Source organism: Periplaneta americana, chromosome 5 (genome assembly GCF_040183065.1).
Source record: "Periplaneta americana isolate PAMFEO1 chromosome 5, P.americana_PAMFEO1_priV1, whole genome shotgun sequence".
In the NCBI taxonomy this organism is placed as follows: domain Eukaryota; kingdom Metazoa; phylum Arthropoda; class Insecta; order Blattodea; family Blattidae; genus Periplaneta; species Periplaneta americana.
The window spans coordinates 75951288-75969552 of NC_091121.1; the positions used below are offsets into that span (position 1 = coordinate 75951288).

An 18265-nucleotide genomic window follows, 5' to 3' on the forward strand; every position below is an offset into this window, starting at 1 on the left:
AACTAAAGCATACACACTGTGTAGGAGATAGATCGTATCGCATAACACAGCACCAGTGCCTCTATCGAAATCGGCAATCATTCGTGTAATGAGTAATACCTCATCTTCAGATTTTCTTATGATCTGATCATCAACAAAGAATAATGTTGTAAAATTAATGTCAATAGCAAAAGTACTGTTTAATGTCATCAGCCAATTTTTAGGTACGTGAAAGAGCTCACTCTTATCTTACTGTTTGATTAATGTTGGTTGAGACTATTCCATTTGTTAATGGTTCGAATTTTTATTTTATTATGGATAGTTTGTTAGATCATAAAACATTAACTGATAATAATAAACAATGACCTTGAAGAGCTGCATGTTAACATCCACTTCTATTAAGTTTGGAGAAGGAAAAGGTCAAAAATGAACGGGGACAAGTATACCTGGATGAGAAGTTTCGCATTATTTTAAAATCACTGGAGGTACTTCATAGACGAAGTGATGAAAAGATAAAGGTCTTTAAATTTTACGAACTTAAGAGATTGAGTTACAATGAAATACTGATTATTATTGTGACATGACATAACAGTTACACTGTAATTGACAATATGTTTCTTCGAATGTACATAGGCTTTCAGCATTTAGTTCAGTGTTCACAGATATGCTTATGTATGAGAAGATTCCTGTCACCTCTTTGCTGCTAGCCTGGCAGCTTTGAAGCGACTTGTAGGCCGAGTCTGTGGCTCAGCTGCGGGTGCTGCTGAGCCTGAAGGATGCTCCAACACATCTCCAAACACCTGTAAGGTAATTTACATCAGTATGTAAAATAAAATTTACAATGCCTAGTTTATAAGTTATCAATTTTGAGGGGACTAAAATGCTAGTACACTTAGTCTACAAGTCCCTTGGTTTTCTGCTTTTGAAAGTTGAGTCTTGTTCCATGTTGCTAACCTCTTCATCTCATGCACATTAAGTGAATGAGTCATTCCACAGTAACGTGTCTTCATTCAAATGCTGCGTGATATGAGATCGGTTCAGTGTTATGCTTTGCTTGTTTAGGTCGTGTTCTGTATTTGGTGATACTGAGAGTGAGATATTCTTTACTTGAACGAATTCTTTTGTATGACTCTTACATAAAAATGAAATCGTGTAGCAGAAAAAAAAAAGACAACTTCGGCGAAAATTTCCTAGTAGGTCAGGCTGTTTCAAGTAGCACTAATTATACAAAATTATCAAGAATTGTGAGCAATTGAATGCTTTGATTAACAAGTATGTTATCAAAAGACGTCATGTTCTATAGAAAACTGGAATTTCAGAGTCCTCTGCAAAAATAGCCAAAAAATTTCTGAGAATGAAGTCTTACAGAGTCACAGGAAAAGAGCAATTGAAATTAACACTGTGCTGGTATAATCTATGTTAAGAAAAGTTTACTTGTTGCTAAATGTAGTCCCCCTGAAATATTTATTATTCCTCCTAAGTCATTATACTAGTTTCCATGTTTTAAAGTGACGAAACAGGAAGTTGTTTTATAGGCAAGGGGTGAGTGTGGACTAGAAAGGTAGCTGGTACAGCGTTGTCACATTAAGTGAGAACATAACTTTTCACTGGAATTGACAATAGAAAATTTCGTCTGCCAGGAACAAACTGGCAATACGATGCCATCCCAGAGCAGTGCAATATCCTCTTGTTTGCTGAGACAATGTTGCCAAATTTATAGCGCCAGGCCATGGGTGTTATATGTAGTTTCCTTCATGTGCTGTATCATTGCTGCTGTTATTGCAAGTGTTAAAGTGTTATTAACACTGTAATTAAAAGAAGCATGGAGTTTCCAGAGTGCTTCAACATGAAAAGCAAGTGAAGAATATATGTGTATCTAATGCCTACCCGCTTCAGTTGTGTGATTCAGGTTAAGTGAAAAATATAAGACTGAGGAAATGATCTATGTGGCAACCAAGCCTCTATTTACAGCAACATGATGTCACTTCCTGTTTAGTCGTTTTGTAAGATAGAAACTAGTATATATACATAACCACTACATACACTGTAATTAGCTATAGACTGATTGATTTCTATCCCTTGTCTGCTTTGGTGGTCTAGTTATTAGCATACTTGGCCTTAACCAAAAGTTCAATTCTGGTGAAGGGCGATTTATTTTGTTAGGTCTTAAATGCAGCTTCATTTGGATGAAAAAGTCAAGTTTTTGGCCATATGTAGCAGATTTACTGCATCTAAAGGACCCATTTGTTTACGAATAAAGTTTGAAAAAAGTATTTATATAAAGACCTGCCATTACAGGTACTTTATTCTCAACTCTTCATAACATTATGTAACAGCAGCAACAATTTTGAAGATTACTGATGGAAATGAGTGGGAATATGTCAATTAGAAACCTTACTGGTCTAGTCTTCATATCCAATGACGCTTATTCATGTAATAGTATAGGGAACACAAATTGAAAATGGGTATCAAATAAGCTGACAATAGTCAAGAAAGCATTTATAAGCAACCATTTACTCTCGTCAGTGTTTGTTGGTTTTTGTCCCCTGTAAGAATTTTAATTCATAAAATAATTAAGCAAAGGTTATGACTCTCATAAGAGAGAAGTCACCTAAAGGTGCGTACACACTTAGCGAACGAACAACGAACGAATGATGTAGCAAAACTTCGTTGTTCGTTCGCTGTTTGAAGCGACGTACAAATCATCAGCAAATTGTCAGAAAACATTCACATTCGCTGATTATCCGCTATAAAGGCCGACGAAAATATAATTATAGCAAGTGCAGGCCTGTTTCATAAACACAGTAATAATATTAAGTAATAGTATTACAGTCATGAAAACAATTTTATTAACCGACTAAATTCTGTTTCATAAACGTTTTGCACGAATCATAAAATACGTACAGTAGCCAGATGATTTGAGGTTAAGGCTGACAAACATAACCAAGTTGGTCTGCACTCTACAGCTATTTATATTATTCTCTCTGTTAACAGTTGTTGAATGAAATAAGTTTTGAAGTACTATCTTTAATAGCAACAACAGAGTAAATCGTAATATGTGTGAAGGTTTGGGAGACAATTTATTTCAGATAAGATTGTAAATCACTGCAACTCGAAGTTATTGTTTCTGTTATTTGATTCAGTTGATTTACGAGTAAAAGAAACAATATGATAAATCTAAAATATTGTGAACAGATTTTTATCATTCCTAATTGTTCACGTCTCTGCTGTTGTAAAGTTAGCAATTCCAAAAACAGTGTATCAGTGACAGAAGCGTGTGTGCGCGCGCGCGCATGTGTAAAACTTGGACCTCGTTATCTAAAGAAGTAGGTACCATATGAAAATGTTAAGCAGTGAAAACTTTTGATGACAATATTGTAGCAGCCTTAAGGACAGTGTTAACGACAGGGTTAGTGGACCCTGCAAAGCATCTTATGTAAGATATTTCAAGTTCCGTTATAATTCGGAATACTGCGCAAGTAATTATATAAAAAGGCTTAAAAATTATTGGTGCAAGCGTAAATAAATACACATAAAATTACTCTTTTACCAAAAATAAATAAGTAATGCAATAACTACATAAGTACTTACGCGGTGAAGTCGTTCCTAGAAAATATAGTGTTTGAGTTTGAAGGTGTGGATGTTGTAGAAGATTAATGTTATGACGAAATTAATAAAAATACTGAAATTGTCTTAATGGGTTTTTATTGCTGATTATGTTGTAAGTAGTATTTTCAAGAAGTTACCTGACTATACAAAATGCAAATACATATGTTCTAATTAGAGATTGTGGATACTGTACCTATAAATCTCGTAAGTTAATTTTAGTTTATGCCCTCAATAGGGGTGGTTTAAAGTAGTCCACATATTTTGTAATAGATCTACTTGTTGATATATGTCTGCAAAAGATTTTGGCTCACCAAGATCTTCACAATGTTAATTAGTGAAGAGTATATAGATTCAGGTCGTCACAAGTATACATTGAAAAAACATTTCAATAGGTACAGAAAATATTAATATTACTGTATTTTGTGATGTAGATGTCCCATAGGCATATATTTCTGAACAATTATTATAATTTTAAAAATGACGAGAAAGGAGGGGAAAACGTTAAGTTCAATCATTCAAATAACATAAAATAACGTAAAATATACAGTAATTACTTCCTAACAGTTCTATACTGTAATTGAATTTAATTTAGGTTTCGCCCTTTCCAATTGTTCCTCTTTTACAATTAGATAAGATAGTTTTCAATTTCAGCCTGGTCCACCTACATTGGCGCCTATGAAAGTTTGTAAGTATTTGTAAGTATGGAGAGGGACTTTGTTAGTCATTCATTTTGTCTCTTATGCTTTTTAAAATGGGGAAAAGACGTGAAAATAACTTGAAGAAACAGAGTTTTTTGCGAAAAGTTCTCGAATTGAAAGGTCAACTATTTCATTATATTCGTAACTTTCTTGCATATGGTTGTAGGATATTCGTTGTCTAAAATTTCTTGGACGTCGGACAAACACACCCTCTTCATCACTATTTGAGTCAGAATTATCCATTTCAAATGGTTTCATGGTTTTATCTTCAAAATCTAACCCTACATTGGCATTTACTTTTTACAAATTATTAAACTATTACTTAAAATACAGTCATGGAACTAACGTTAATATTATTAATAAATTTAATTATCTTTGCTGCTTTATGAAACACTTTAGTAATATTATTTATTTTAGTAATAATATGAGCGTTTACAGTAATAAATAATATGATTAAATATTACTTTTATGAAACAGAACAGTAATAATATTACTTAATGTTATTACCTTTTTAGTAATGGTATTAAATTATTACTTTTATTAAATAGGCCCCAGGGGAAAGTTTCAGTACACGGATACCTCACTGACAATAATTATCTTAAAATATTAAAAAGAGAGATTTGTCTGTGTTTGTCGTATGCGCATCATGCTTATGAAAAGACACTTTTCAGTGCCAATAATTTATTTTGTGTGCACAAGGTTGGAACTTTGTTTTTCCTGGGCGTGAATTTGTCCAAAAGAACGATATATGTTTATACGCGAACCAAGTTGACTCGTACACTTCATCACTCCCCATTCCAGAACTTTTTATGGAATTCTGTCTTTCACTCCAGAATGATGTCAGTAGGGATTCAATTTTCAATTTTCTTTTTGACTTCTGCTCCCTACAATAAACAAAAAACATATATCCACTGAAAATAAATAAACAAAAATAATTTTCAAATTTTGCACGTGTTTGACTCGCCTATCTTGCAGCTAAACATCTTTCCAATAGGTTCCCAAACATTATGTTTTCTTATTTTATTGTGGTATGTAGGATACTTGGGATTCCATGAAGTTTCCTGCTCCCTATATGCATTAATAAGATTTATAACAGCGTCTTCCGTCCACTCCAGTTTCGATATCCTGTTAGTGAAATTGAACTAAGCGCTGCATTCTGCTACGAACTACAAGATAGTGGCAAATCCCGTCCACAACGAATACCAACTTCCTTTGATGTACTGACAAGAGACGGATCACTTCCGAAGGCAAACCAAACGATCGGTTTGCCTTTGCTGCGACGTACACACGTACCGATTTCAATCAACGAATGCAATCGTTTGTCGTTCGTTCGTTGTTCGTTCGCTAAGTGTGTACGCACCTTAAGACAACACAACCCAGAAACATTCAAGATCTAGGCAGAAATCCACTAAAAGTTGCATGCAGTTTTAAGCCTACTCCTTACATCAGTTTGTATGATATAGTTACCATAGGTCGTTCTTCCAACTCATCCACTATATACCGTGCAGCAAAGTCTGACAGTGGTTCTTCCATTTCCTGCGTTACGATTGGTACAGAGTCTGGTTGGTTCAGCCACTGCATTCGCTGGAATCCAGTATCACCACTGCCTTCTATGTCTGTTATTTTGTTTTTTAGGATTGACTTCGGGCCTGCATCTTTGGACATCTGTTCTTTAATGTGTTTATAGATGTCAGCTGGGGTTTGAATCAGATGGCCGTCTGATCTTACACTCTGCTGTGCTTCGTTGTCTGTAGGTGTGTGAAGGAATTCGATCCTTAAGGATTCTGTGCTTGAGTCACTATCACTGTCACTGTCTAGATTCACATTCGGCGTCCTCTCATCTGCAAATGAGACTCGTCTACCAGATCTTTGATTTGCAGTATTTGCATTCTGCACTGGCTGTTCTGAATTACTCCCAGTGTCACGCACTACAACATCTCTTCTGATGATGCCATTACCACCACCTACTTGATCTTGTGCAAATATATCCTCTATTAGTTGTGCTTCCATAGCTACAGTCTCTTCATCAGAGACATTTGCAGGATCTTCAGCATCATTACTCTCGTCTTCTTCCTCCTCCTCCTCATCATCATCATCATCATTGTATTCTGTGCCACCTCGTTCAGCATTCAACCTGCAAAATATTCATATTTGCACTTGATTAAGTAAGTCCAAAAAATGGTTCAAATCTATTGCTGTAACAATGTTTAATAAGTTACCACAAAAGGCACATGATGCAAGTTATATATAATAATAATGATAATAATAATAATAATAATAATAATAATAATAATAATAATAATAATAATAATAATAATAATGGTTCATTTAACCTGGCAGAGTTAAAGCCATACGGCTTTCTGTAACACTCAACCAGGAGTAAAACTACGTTACAAAAAACACTACAACAATATAAATCTGTTTTGTATAACTGGTTAATCAACCATCCATTCTATAGTATTAGTGAATTTCTTGACTCCACTGTATATATTTTCCAAATTTATAAGCTGCATTGCTCTGTATATTACGATTATTATTAGTATTGGTCATTGTTATATTTAATTCCAGTATTATTATTTTATCCAATATTCTTTTGAGAAGATTAACTCCATACGTAGATGAAATTATTGGCGATCATCAGTGTGGTTTTAGGCGTAATAGATCGACTATTGATCAGATTTTTTTGAATTCGACAGATATTGGAGAAAAAATGTGAGTATAAGGGTACAGTACATCAGTTATTCATAGATTTCAAAAAGGCATATGACTAGGTTAAAAGAGAAGTTTTATTTAACATTCTTATTGAATTTGGTATTCACAAGAAACTAGTTGGATTAATTAAAATGTGTCTCAGTGAAACTTACAGCAGAGTCTGTATAGGCCAGTTTCTATCTGATGCTTTTCCAATTCACTGCGGGCTAAAGCAAGAAGATGCACTGTCACCTTTACTTTTTAACTTTGCTCTAGGATATGCCATTAGAAAAGTTCAGGATAACAGACAGGGTTTGGAATTGAACGGGTTACATCAGCTTCTTGTCTATGTGGATGACGTGAATATGTTAGGAGAAAATCCACACACGATAAGGGAAAACACGGAAATCTTACTTTGGAGCAAGTAAAGCAATAGGTTTGGAAGTAAATCCCGGAAAGACAAAATATATGATTATGTCTCGTGACCAGAATATCGTACGAAATGGAAACATAAAAATTGGAGATCTATCCTTTGAAGAGGTGGAAAAATTCAAATATAAATGTCACACGGGAGGAAATTAAACGCAGAATAAATATGGGAAATGCCTGTTATTATTCAGTTGAGAAGCTTTTGTCATCTAGTCTGCTGTCAAAAAATTTGAAAATTAGAATTTATAAAACAGTTATATTAGCAGTTGTTCTGTATGGTTGTGAAACTTGGACTCTCACTTTGAGAGAAGAATAGAGATTAAGAGTGTTTGAGAATAAGGTGCTTAGGAAAATATTTGGAGCTAAGAGGGATGAAGTTACAGGAGAATGGAGAAAGTTACACAACACAGAACTGCACAAATTGTATTCTTCACCTGACATAATTAGGAACATTAAATCGAGATGTTTGAGATGGGCAGGACATGAAGTACGTATGGGCAAATCCAGAAATGCATATAGAGTGTTAGTTGGGAGACTGGAGGGAAAAAGACTTTTGGGGAGGCCGAAACATAGATGGGAGGATAATATTAAAATGGATTTGAGGGAGGTGGGATATGATGATAGAGACTGGATTAATCTTGCACAGAACAGGGACCGATGGCGGGCTTATGTGAGGACAGCAAAGGAACCTGCAGGGTTTCTTAAAAGCCATTTGTAAGTAAGTAATATTATTTCATTTTCTGATGTCTGTATATTCGATTCCCAAACAGTTTTAAACGACCTGAAAACTAGATTAGATTTGCTCATTTCGTCGCCTTTATTACATCCTGATCAAAAGTTTTGTATATTAAATTCCTCAATTTGTCCATCATTAATCTACACATTTCAGACAATGCCCTTTAAAACAATACCCAATACCTTTTTAGATAACGCCGATAAAATTATTAAAAGCACTCTTAAAGAAATTTTGCACCTACCAGCTGACACACCTGATTCTATGGTATATACACATCATAAATATAAAGGTCTTGGTCTTTTTAGGGTACACTGGGAATCCACGCTATAACATATTAACGGCTTACGGGTATTACACAAAACTAATGATCCTTACATTACTTCCACTAGGGACCTTATTAAGGAGAGTAAAGCATGTTTAAATACCCTTAAATTAGCTCCTGCTAATTCTTTTTTAAGTATTCGTGAAAATTTTGTGGACTCTCGAAAAGTTAGAGACGCTTTAAGAGAAAAAGAATTTGAAAATTGGTGTACATTGCAACAAAAGGGTAAAGGAGTGATTCTTAACAAAGAGTTCCCCCCAGCAAACAGCTGGATAAGAAATCACAAAGGTCTAACCCTCTCGGAATGGATAGACGCCCTTAAAATGGTAGGCTAATTTGCTCCGGTCTGAGCTGTACCGGGTAGAAGTCAGGATGGTACCCGCTGTAGGCGCTGTCTCAGCGAGATTGAAACTCTTCCCCATATCCTTGGCTTCTGCCCTACAGTGAGGCCCTTCGTAACATCCGTCACCATGCTGTCCGTTCTATGCTGGCCGAGGCACTGAAGGAAGTAGGGTTTACAGTCCATCAAGAGGTGCAGGGACTAGCCACATAAGTGTTCGGCGAATTGATATCATTGCCATTAAGAACAATTCGGCATACATTCTCGATCCCACCATCAGATTTGAGACACATGCAGATCAACCGCATGAGGTGGACAGTGAAAAGAAACGGATCTATGAACCAACAATCCCGTTCTATAAAGATAAATATAGCCTGTCCCACATTGATGTAATAGGTCTGATGGTGGGAGCACAAGGTACCATACCCTCCTTCTTTGCCAACAAATGTAAAAACCTGGGGCTAACACACAGCATTGTGAAGGAAATAGCAATTAGTGCCCTCAAAGGATCGGTTCAGATATTGAGAAATCATTTGTATGGGAGTGATAATGGAAATTTCAAGTTATCTTAACCGATGGCTGTTGATTGGTTTAGATATCAATGCCAATATGTAAATCCGTACTATTATTTTTCTCGCGGTATATGGCATTCATATCATTCTAACCTATCTGATGATATATTTTTTTCCGCTTTCTTAACTGTAAATGAGCACAAACGCTACTTAGGTGTAAATTTTTCTGACATTATATATATTCGATTCCCTCATCGTTTCAAATGCATATCATTTTACCTTTTAGGTCTGTTTCCAAATTATATGTAATATGCTTTGTCAAATCTGGCAACCTTTTCATAAGGGAAGCTAACCTCCTCCTCCTTCTCCTCCTCCTCCTCCTCCTCCTCCTCCTCCTCCTCCCCCTCCCCCCTCCTCCTCCTCTATTCATTTCGTTTTTATATTTTATGTCAAATATTATTTTATATCTCTTGTATTTTGGTATATTTTATGTCTATTGCAACAAACTGTTGCTCATGACATTAATAAACGATTGATATTGACAATCAGCGTATTCCGAATCTCACCGGTCTGGTGGCATCAATGACGTCACGTTGCAGCGAAATAAGGAACAAAACTGCTGGAAGGATCGATGCTGTCATGGCGACTGTACAAGTTGTTTTCTGTGCTACGCTAGCAAAATTTTGCGAAATTTTCGTACTCCCATCTCGTTCAAAGAAAAGATAGCATAAACAATTTATTTCTTGAACCAGTAGTAATAACTGGTCCGTTGACATGTTCGCTCATAAGCCATTAACATATTGTTTTTACGTTGTGCTCATTACAAACAATACAGCAGAACTAAAGCAGAATATACCGCCATGACACAACAGTGCACGATGTTATTCGTCTGCTAATTCCCGCCCTATACAAGAATCAATCAGATTCACTGACGGCGGCTGATGGAGACTGCCACCACCTCTGCAAGTTGATGGCACCGGTGCGACACCGGTGGAGCATCAATGACGTCATCAGTGAAATTCGGAACACCGTGATGCCATCGGATTGCTCACCCGTGAGGTTCGGAATACGCTCAATGCAAAATAGACTCGTACAGTCTATTGTTCCTAGTACTCTCATCATCTCAAGCTTCGTGACTGTATATACAGTACTAGACTGTGCTATAACTCTATGTGAATTATTCTAAAATCTAGATTAATATTCAATATTGTGGTATCAATAGAACAGGGCAGTTGATAAAGAACAAATGATTTAAGTATTTGGCACTGTAAACCAACATAAATATTGAATAAATAAACAAACAAAGAAATGAATACAAATTCAGCCAATATTATTGCTTAAGTGGTAAATTTATTAACAAAGATATAAATAAAAAAATTAAACTACAGAAATATTGAAGTGCTGAGATAAAGAGTGCAGAACATAACACTATTTATAATTTATATTAGAAGTTGTATTTTCGAGATGACCTATCTATTGAAGATGGTGACTTGGAACAGTTCTAAATGCAAGCAAATTGTACCTTATTATAAATAGTTGGATTTAAATATTATATTGGAAATAATTTACTAGGGATACGAAGGATACAGTGATTGCTGTAATATTTTTTCCTATATCAAATGTATGAAATTTCTCCCCATTACACCTTTTGAATTCATCATTGTACTAACAGAGTCTTACCTATCAAGTTCCTCTTCTAATTCCTCTTGTAATTCCAATTCATCTAATCTTTGCCATAAACTTTCTTCGTCTTCAATTGTTGTTTTTTCTTTCTTACGAAGTTCACCAAGTTTCTGTCGATATTCTTTTTCTCTATGACGGTGTTGTTCTGCAAAAAGTATGCATGATAAAATTTCGAACACAGTACTTAATCCTCATAGAAATCGTTAAGTTACAAAATGACGTAAGTCAAGCGCAAAATTGAAATTGAATCATTAATTAAATTAACAGAACAAGTACACAATACCTGGAGCTGTCAGATTTTCTCATATGCCAGTTATGCATTAACTCGATGTCGTACAGGATTGTGGAAGTAAAGAGGTGGAGAATAAAAAAAAACTCTTCTTTTTTCCTATATAACCTACCCCTTTCTTTTCTATTCTTTTTCCATTTCTTGTCACTTTCTTCTACTTTCTACTACCTTCACTGCACTTATATATAACACACGCACACACAAAAAATTATATTTACCATATTGGAATCACCGGGAACCGATCCAGAAACCATCTGCTTAGTAGTCTCTCATCGTAACCATTAGACCAAAAGATCGTTGAAAAATTCGATCATAAAATTCTTTACAAGACATACCTTCCAATTTTAACTGTCAATAAAAAAATGTACCGATTCATGTAATTCGGAAATAATTTAAATTTAAATTTTATGAACGATATTCGTATATGCCCTAGGTTATTAGTGTTTCATTAGTTCAAGACATCAAATTGACAATTCAATAGTACGAATGAAGACAGCGAATTAGATAATAAGGTAAGTAGTAAAATGACATTATCTAGGTGTGTGTTAATGCTTCCTCTACCTGCAAAGACTAAGTATATCCAGTGCATTTACAATACAGTTGGGAGTTGCAGCTGGGGACTTTACCCACCAATATACCTTCGCCATAACCCTTCTATATTATACCTAAACCAACATAATGCAAAACATAGGTACGAATATCAGGATTAACAATGTTTATGAGATGTAAGAAGTTCAAAAATGGCATATGTGAACAACTGGCATCTTTACGCAATTACCATACACCTGCTCCAGTATTGTGCACTAAGCCAAATTAACTTCATCAAAAGAATCTTTATCTCTTCGGTAAACAACAGCAACAATAGTAGTAGTAGCAATAATAATAATAATAATAATAATAATAATAATAATAATAATAATAATAATAATAATATGTAGCATAGACTCTAAACCCTACTACATCTTCATTTGTTTTCCAGCCATTCTTAGTTTTTTCTTGCCTACCATATCTATATATATAATTTGAACTGGTAATGGAAATTACGGGAAAACGGCTGGACGGATTTCAATAAATGATCCCTCAATTTGAAGCTTGGAACTCAAAGTTTTTCGGAAAAGTAGTAGTTTTCAGTGAAATGTCAATTTTTAAACATAATTTTCCAATTTTCCAAAATCCATATGTTGTCAGTTTTGAGAACTAATTTTACTGAATCACGGCCGACTTGATTGAATTTCAGAACAAAACACACACTACAATAAACAATAGGCTATTACACGAAGGCCATGACCTGCAGGATTACCGACATATTTAGAGCTCAATTCAATTTGTTATTAAAAACTGATTCTGCAGTATATAATTTTCTAAGTACAGCTGTGTATTGGATATTCAAATCTACGAAACTTGAGGTGGTTTGATGACAATATTACCATTACAAATTAAATATTATTATAGTTAATATCATGATGGATCTATTTTTCATTAATTGTACATAATATTGATGCTATATTGATGACATGAAAGTGAAACATTTTGAGGTTATGTAAGTAAATGTAGAGAATATCTTAATTTAAATCTTCATTTCTATAATTTACTGAGTGGCTGCTATATATAACTACAAAACTTAAGTAAGATAATAATATTGTTATTAAAAATCAAATATTTTTATACTTGTATTAACCAGTGGGGTTGGGTCTTTTTCATATACTTAATGGCGGTGTAGTGTAGATATTGATATGTGTCATTGTCTTCAGTACTGGCTTGAGAGAGTGCAAAAATTACAGTTCCTAAGGAAAGATAAAAAGGTATTACTTACTGATAAAATAAGAGGCCTAGAAAATTTTGTAGTCTCCAGATCATTTCAGCAAGATCTCTTAGTAGAATAAAATGATTTTAAGCTCTACATTTCAAGTTCTACATGCAGCAGCTATACGAAAATGCTATTGTTCGAAAGCTTAGCAAACCCGACATTTTTTTAACTTTTGCCTACAATCCACAATGACCTGAAATACTACTGCTATCGTCCTGACATTGATACTTGCTTTTTCGCGTTGAAACTCAAAAACTGAAGTTGGATAGGTTCAAGAAAAAGTATTTGGCCTAAAAAATCCATTCAGAGGGAGTATGTTTCATTATTATGGAAGCAAATAACTATCAAAAAGACAAGTATTCTTCATTGAAAATAAATCTAAAAAATTTTTATTTGAACGTCTAACGAACTTAGTTTGCAGCAGCATTTGCTGCACAAGCCACTAGTTATAATTGAAATCTGATTTTGTTCCTATTTCCTGTTGCAGTTATCTACAAGTGTAATGAAATTTGTACTTCTGGCGATGTAGATGCTGTTTGTTTTTTTAAAACCAAGATTTATCTGTCAAAGTGGCGATAGAAGACATTATTTGACAGAACTTAATTTGTAATTTTATTTTATTAAACATTTTGTCTATCAGATAATAAAAAAGGATAAACTAGGCAGTTAAAATCTGACACTTCAACGGGTTAATCTTGAATAAGTGTTTTATTTTGGCAATTCCCAAGTGAAGGTTGCTCTCTTCGTTGGAATTTGCCACTATATCTTATGTAGGCCTTGTTCTTTGAATGTGATCTTCTTACATTTTTTGATGGGAAATACATCAACTGAAGAATTAGCTTCTGTTTCTTATAAACCATGATTGTCTGCTTAAAGTAGGGTTGAAGTTAGAAATTTCTTCATTCCGTTTTCTATGTTTTCGAGGCCTAGGGGTTCATTTCCCTTTCCTTCCTCCTCTTTCTACTTTTCTGTTCCTAGTACTGACCTGCTATGGCACTAAAATCGTCCTCCAGTGGCTTAAGGAGGGAAAGCTGGTGATCAACAAGATCTCCCAGCTAGGTCCAATGGACCCGTCGACCAACAGCAGGTGTGGTCCTCCAGACATTCTGGGGGTTGTGTGTGAATGAAGTAGCCAACAAAACGTTAAAATATGGTGTTCACTTAAATCGGATACAACTTCCCATTTAATTCCAAAGCAGCTATTCTATCAATCGTCTATAAACACAAACCTTCATCTCAAACAGCAGAAATAACTAAAATGCTCTCTCAATTAATAGCACTCAATAAAAGAATTGTATTCCAATGGATACCATCCCATTGTGGAATCCTGGGAAACGAGAATGTGGATGCTTTAGCAAAGAAGGGCAGCACTGCTACTTACAGACTTGTTACTAAATATACGTATTACTCTGTGAAGATATTTATTAAATCTACATACTTAGACTTCAACAAACAAAATTTGATAACACAATCCCAAGGGAAAAAATGGAACTCTCTGCATCAAAAACCACAGTTAATTCCCGATTTACCACGAAAATCGTCTGTAGCTGCATTTAGATTGGCAACAGGCCATGATTGTTTGCGATGAAAGAGTAATGGAACGGAGAAAAATTCTCTCCGGCGCCGGGATTTGAACCCGGGTTTTCAGCTCTACGTGCTGATGCTTTATCCACTAAGCCACACCGGATACAACCCTGACGTCGGACAGAATTGTCTCTGATTGAGTTCCAACTCTTGGGTTCCCTCTAGTGGCCACCCTCTGCACTACGTCATAGATGTCTATGAACATAGGACCGAAGTCCACACATGTGCTGAGGTGCACTCGTTATGAGTGACTAGTTGGCCGGGATCCGACGGAATAAGCACCGTCTTAAATCACTTCGTGATTTACGCATATCATATATTATTTCAATGTACCGAAGTACATATGATATTTCCATGCAGATATTCTGCTTCATCATGCGATGAAAGAGTAATGGAACGGAGAAAAATTCTCTCCGGCGCCGGGATTTGAACCCGGGTTTTCAGCTCTACATGCTGATGCTTTATCCACTAAGCCACACCGGATACAACCCCAACGTCGCACAGAATTGTCTCTGATTGAGTTCCAACTCTTGGGTTCCCTCTAGTGGCCGCCCTCTGCACTTCGTCATAGATGTCTATGAACATAGGACCGAAGTCCACACATGTGCTGAAGTGCACTTGTTATGAGTGACTAGTTGGCCGGGACTAGTTGACGCAGAATATGTGCATGGAAATATCATATGTACTTCGGTACATTGAAATAATATATGATATGCGTAAATCACGAAGTGATTTAAGACGGCGCTTATTCCGTCGGATCCCGGCCAACTAGTCACTCATAATGAGTGCACCTCAGCACATGTGTGGACTTCGGTCCTATGTTCATAGACATCTATGACGTAGTGCAGAGGGCGGCCACTAGAGGGAACCCAAGAGTTGGAACTCAATCAGAGACAATTCTGTCCGACGACGGGGTTGTATCTGGTGTGGCTTAGTGGATAAAGCATCAGCACGTAGAGCTGAAAACCCGGGTTCAAATCCCGGCGCCGGAGAGAATTTTTCTCAGTTTCATTACTCTTTCATCGCATGATGACGCAGAATATCTGCATGGAAATATCATATGTACTTCGGTACATTGAAATAATACATGATTGTTTGGCTAAACACCTGCATAGAATTGGAATATATCAGTCCCCTAACTGCCCATTGTGCAACTCAAACCAAGAAATGGATTTGGAACACCTCAAAATCTGTGCTTCATTGGCTGGTCATGATAATATCTTTGAAAAATATTGGATTGCAAGAGGTCAAATGACTTTATTGTCAAACGCCTGGCATTATAAAACAACAACAACATGTATAAATCAAAAGTATCTTATAGCTATAGATCATTAGTCTTAAGCCATGCAATTATATTTTGTAAAGTTTCGATATTATTACCTCTCCATTCAGCTTCTTTTTGTTCATCACATGGTTCCAAAATTTCTTCCCTACCCTCATTCCCGAAAGCATCTTCTTGAAGAGGAAGCTCCTTTCTGCTTGAAAGCAACTTTTGCTCCCTCTCCAAGTCTTTCAGCATATTTTCGCACACTACAGAACAGAAAAATGGGATTGCAATGATTATTAACATTCAAAACTTCAGTCTTAAATTTTCATTAATGTTAAAATCACATTCCAATTACCTCTTTTACTAACTACTGATGGGCGATTGTCAAAGAATCTTTTATAGTATCAAATATTCATTAGCGGGTACTTAAATGAACTCCAACGGACTGTGGTATTGGAAAGGAAAATTTCAATAACTTGTTCTCTAATGACCCTCAACTAGTCTGATGACGAAAGAAAGAAAATATAACGTTGAAAAGATTACGTTTTAGAGATTCTTCCCAAAATTTGAAGGCAATGCTCGAATATACAGAACCAGAATACAGATTCTGACTGATCTTAGAGGAATTGAATAGAGTTATTCCATGCATGCCAAATCAACACAGAGAAGTGCAATATTCAACCTGACCCCTTTGATTTCCATGAAATGTAATACACATGTATGTACCATAGTAACACTAACACATGTTTATATAAAATTTTAGCTCTCTGGTTTAAAGATACAGGGCATCAAAAAAAAAATTTTTTCCATACAAATCCTTTTCAATTACCGTAATTAGCATAACATTTTTGTTTATTGCATTGAGAGAGGTATCAATCAAAAGCTAATGAAAAAACCTTTCAAATGATATATAACACAACTATGTTTGTAATTATTTAGTTTTAGTTTTGAAAAAAAATATTCTTAACCTAATCGTTCTCCATTAATTTCCATAATATTGAATTGGGACAACAGAAATATTACGAAATATTGTAAGTTGTTTCACATAAATAACTTGATATTTATTTTAAACTTTATTATACAAAAGTTTCATATTTCCTAGATAAAAAAACTTACATTTTATTCGTCTATCACATATTTCCGCTGCTTCTTTGGCACTGCGTTTAACAAACCAACCATCACCTAAACAAACTAATATTTCATTTGTATGAACCATTTTTCCTCTCATTAGAGCTCTTGATCCAATAGGGACCATCACATCCTGAGACAGCTTTTCAGGAAGTACTGAGAGATGAGAATGAAGAGATATATGTTCATCCCGTATCTTCATCCAATGTCTTGTAGCAAATTCATTTCTTTGCAATGCCTGCAATGTAAATGTCATTCTGTTTATTGTGGAGCGTATAGGCCTACACAGGACGATGGAAATTTTTTGCAGTGTCGAAATTCCTTTCAAATAAAAGGTACTTTATAAAAGGAATTCTAGTTGAATCAATCACAACGGGAGTAAATTTTCCACACACAATACAATCATCACAACACAGTAAAACTCATGAAACATAAATATTTAATACTTTAAGCGACTATGCTATATTAATAAATCAATTCAGTGAATTCTTAACAAACAAAACATCAATGATTATGTTTCTCATAAACATCATTATATGAGGCTTTAATGTTAATGCAATTGACAAATACAGATTAATTATGTAGCTTACTTACGTCTTTGTGGGTTTGATCCAGCAATAATTGTAAACCAGAAGGATCGTCTAATTTGGTTTTGAGTTTTACGTTAGTTGCCATTTTTAAATGTGTGAATATAACTCGAAATTCGTAATACAAATGAAAATACCAAATGTAACTGGGAAATCAATCACTCTTTAAATCCCCATGTGCCTTCGCGATACGCGCCATTATAACCTTAGCCTTCGTACAGGCTGCCCAACATACATTTGAATGCTCTTAAAAATATATACATAAATGAAAGAAAGTGATGATAAATTTTAAGCCTGATTGGAATTGATATTGATGCATATAATGTACTAAGTTTTGTTTTACGATATTATGAAGCCACAAAATTCGGCACTAGCAATAAGCTGACTAAACTTAGGCACATCGTACGCTTTCTATTGTCTTTACAGATTACTTCTTGTTAAATTTTGATTCACATATTTACGAAGAGTGTTACAGAATCGTACTTCTTCTATACGTGATTATCCAAGGGATTCTTTTCATTTTCGTAAATTATGATTGTATTGTAAATATTGCCGCAACGCAATCACAACTCGCTCTTGTTTTCTGGACTAGAACGGTTGCCAA

The 18265-nt window shown here is 35.1% G+C and overlaps 1 protein-coding gene and 1 non-coding gene across 2 annotated transcripts; both read right to left on the reverse strand.

Moving 5' to 3' along the window:
• Window positions 1-524: 524 nt before the first annotated feature.
• On the reverse strand, window positions 525-18219 carry uri (unconventional prefoldin RPB5 interactor). The gene is made up of 6 exons (XM_069826031.1): window positions 17669-18219; window positions 17063-17312; window positions 16060-16209; window positions 10997-11144; window positions 5754-6420; window positions 525-779 (listed from the first exon to the last, which is right to left on the reverse strand). The coding sequence occupies exons 1-6, from the start codon at window positions 17747-17749 to the stop codon at window positions 669-671; spliced, it is 1407 nt and encodes a 468-aa protein (XP_069682132.1). The 5' UTR covers window positions 17750-18219; the 3' UTR covers window positions 525-668.
• TRNAY-GUA (transfer RNA tyrosine (anticodon GUA)) lies at window positions 15091-15162 on the reverse strand. The gene has a single exon. It is a non-coding gene; the product is annotated as a tRNA-Tyr (tRNA).
• Window positions 18220-18265: the final 46 nt, after the last annotated feature.

Coding starts and splice junctions, on each gene's coding strand:
- uri (XM_069826031.1), bottom strand. CDS start 17,749: ATGGCAACTAACGTAAAACTCAAAACCAAATTAGACGATCCTTCTGGT. Junction 16,210..17,062: donor ATGTGATAGACGAATAAAAT/GTAAGTTTTTTT, acceptor TCTGTTCTGTAG/TGTGCGAAAATATGCTGAAA. Junction 780..5,753: donor AGTTGGAAGAACGACCTATG/GTAACTATATCA, acceptor ATTACCTTACAG/GTGTTTGGAGATGTGTTGGA.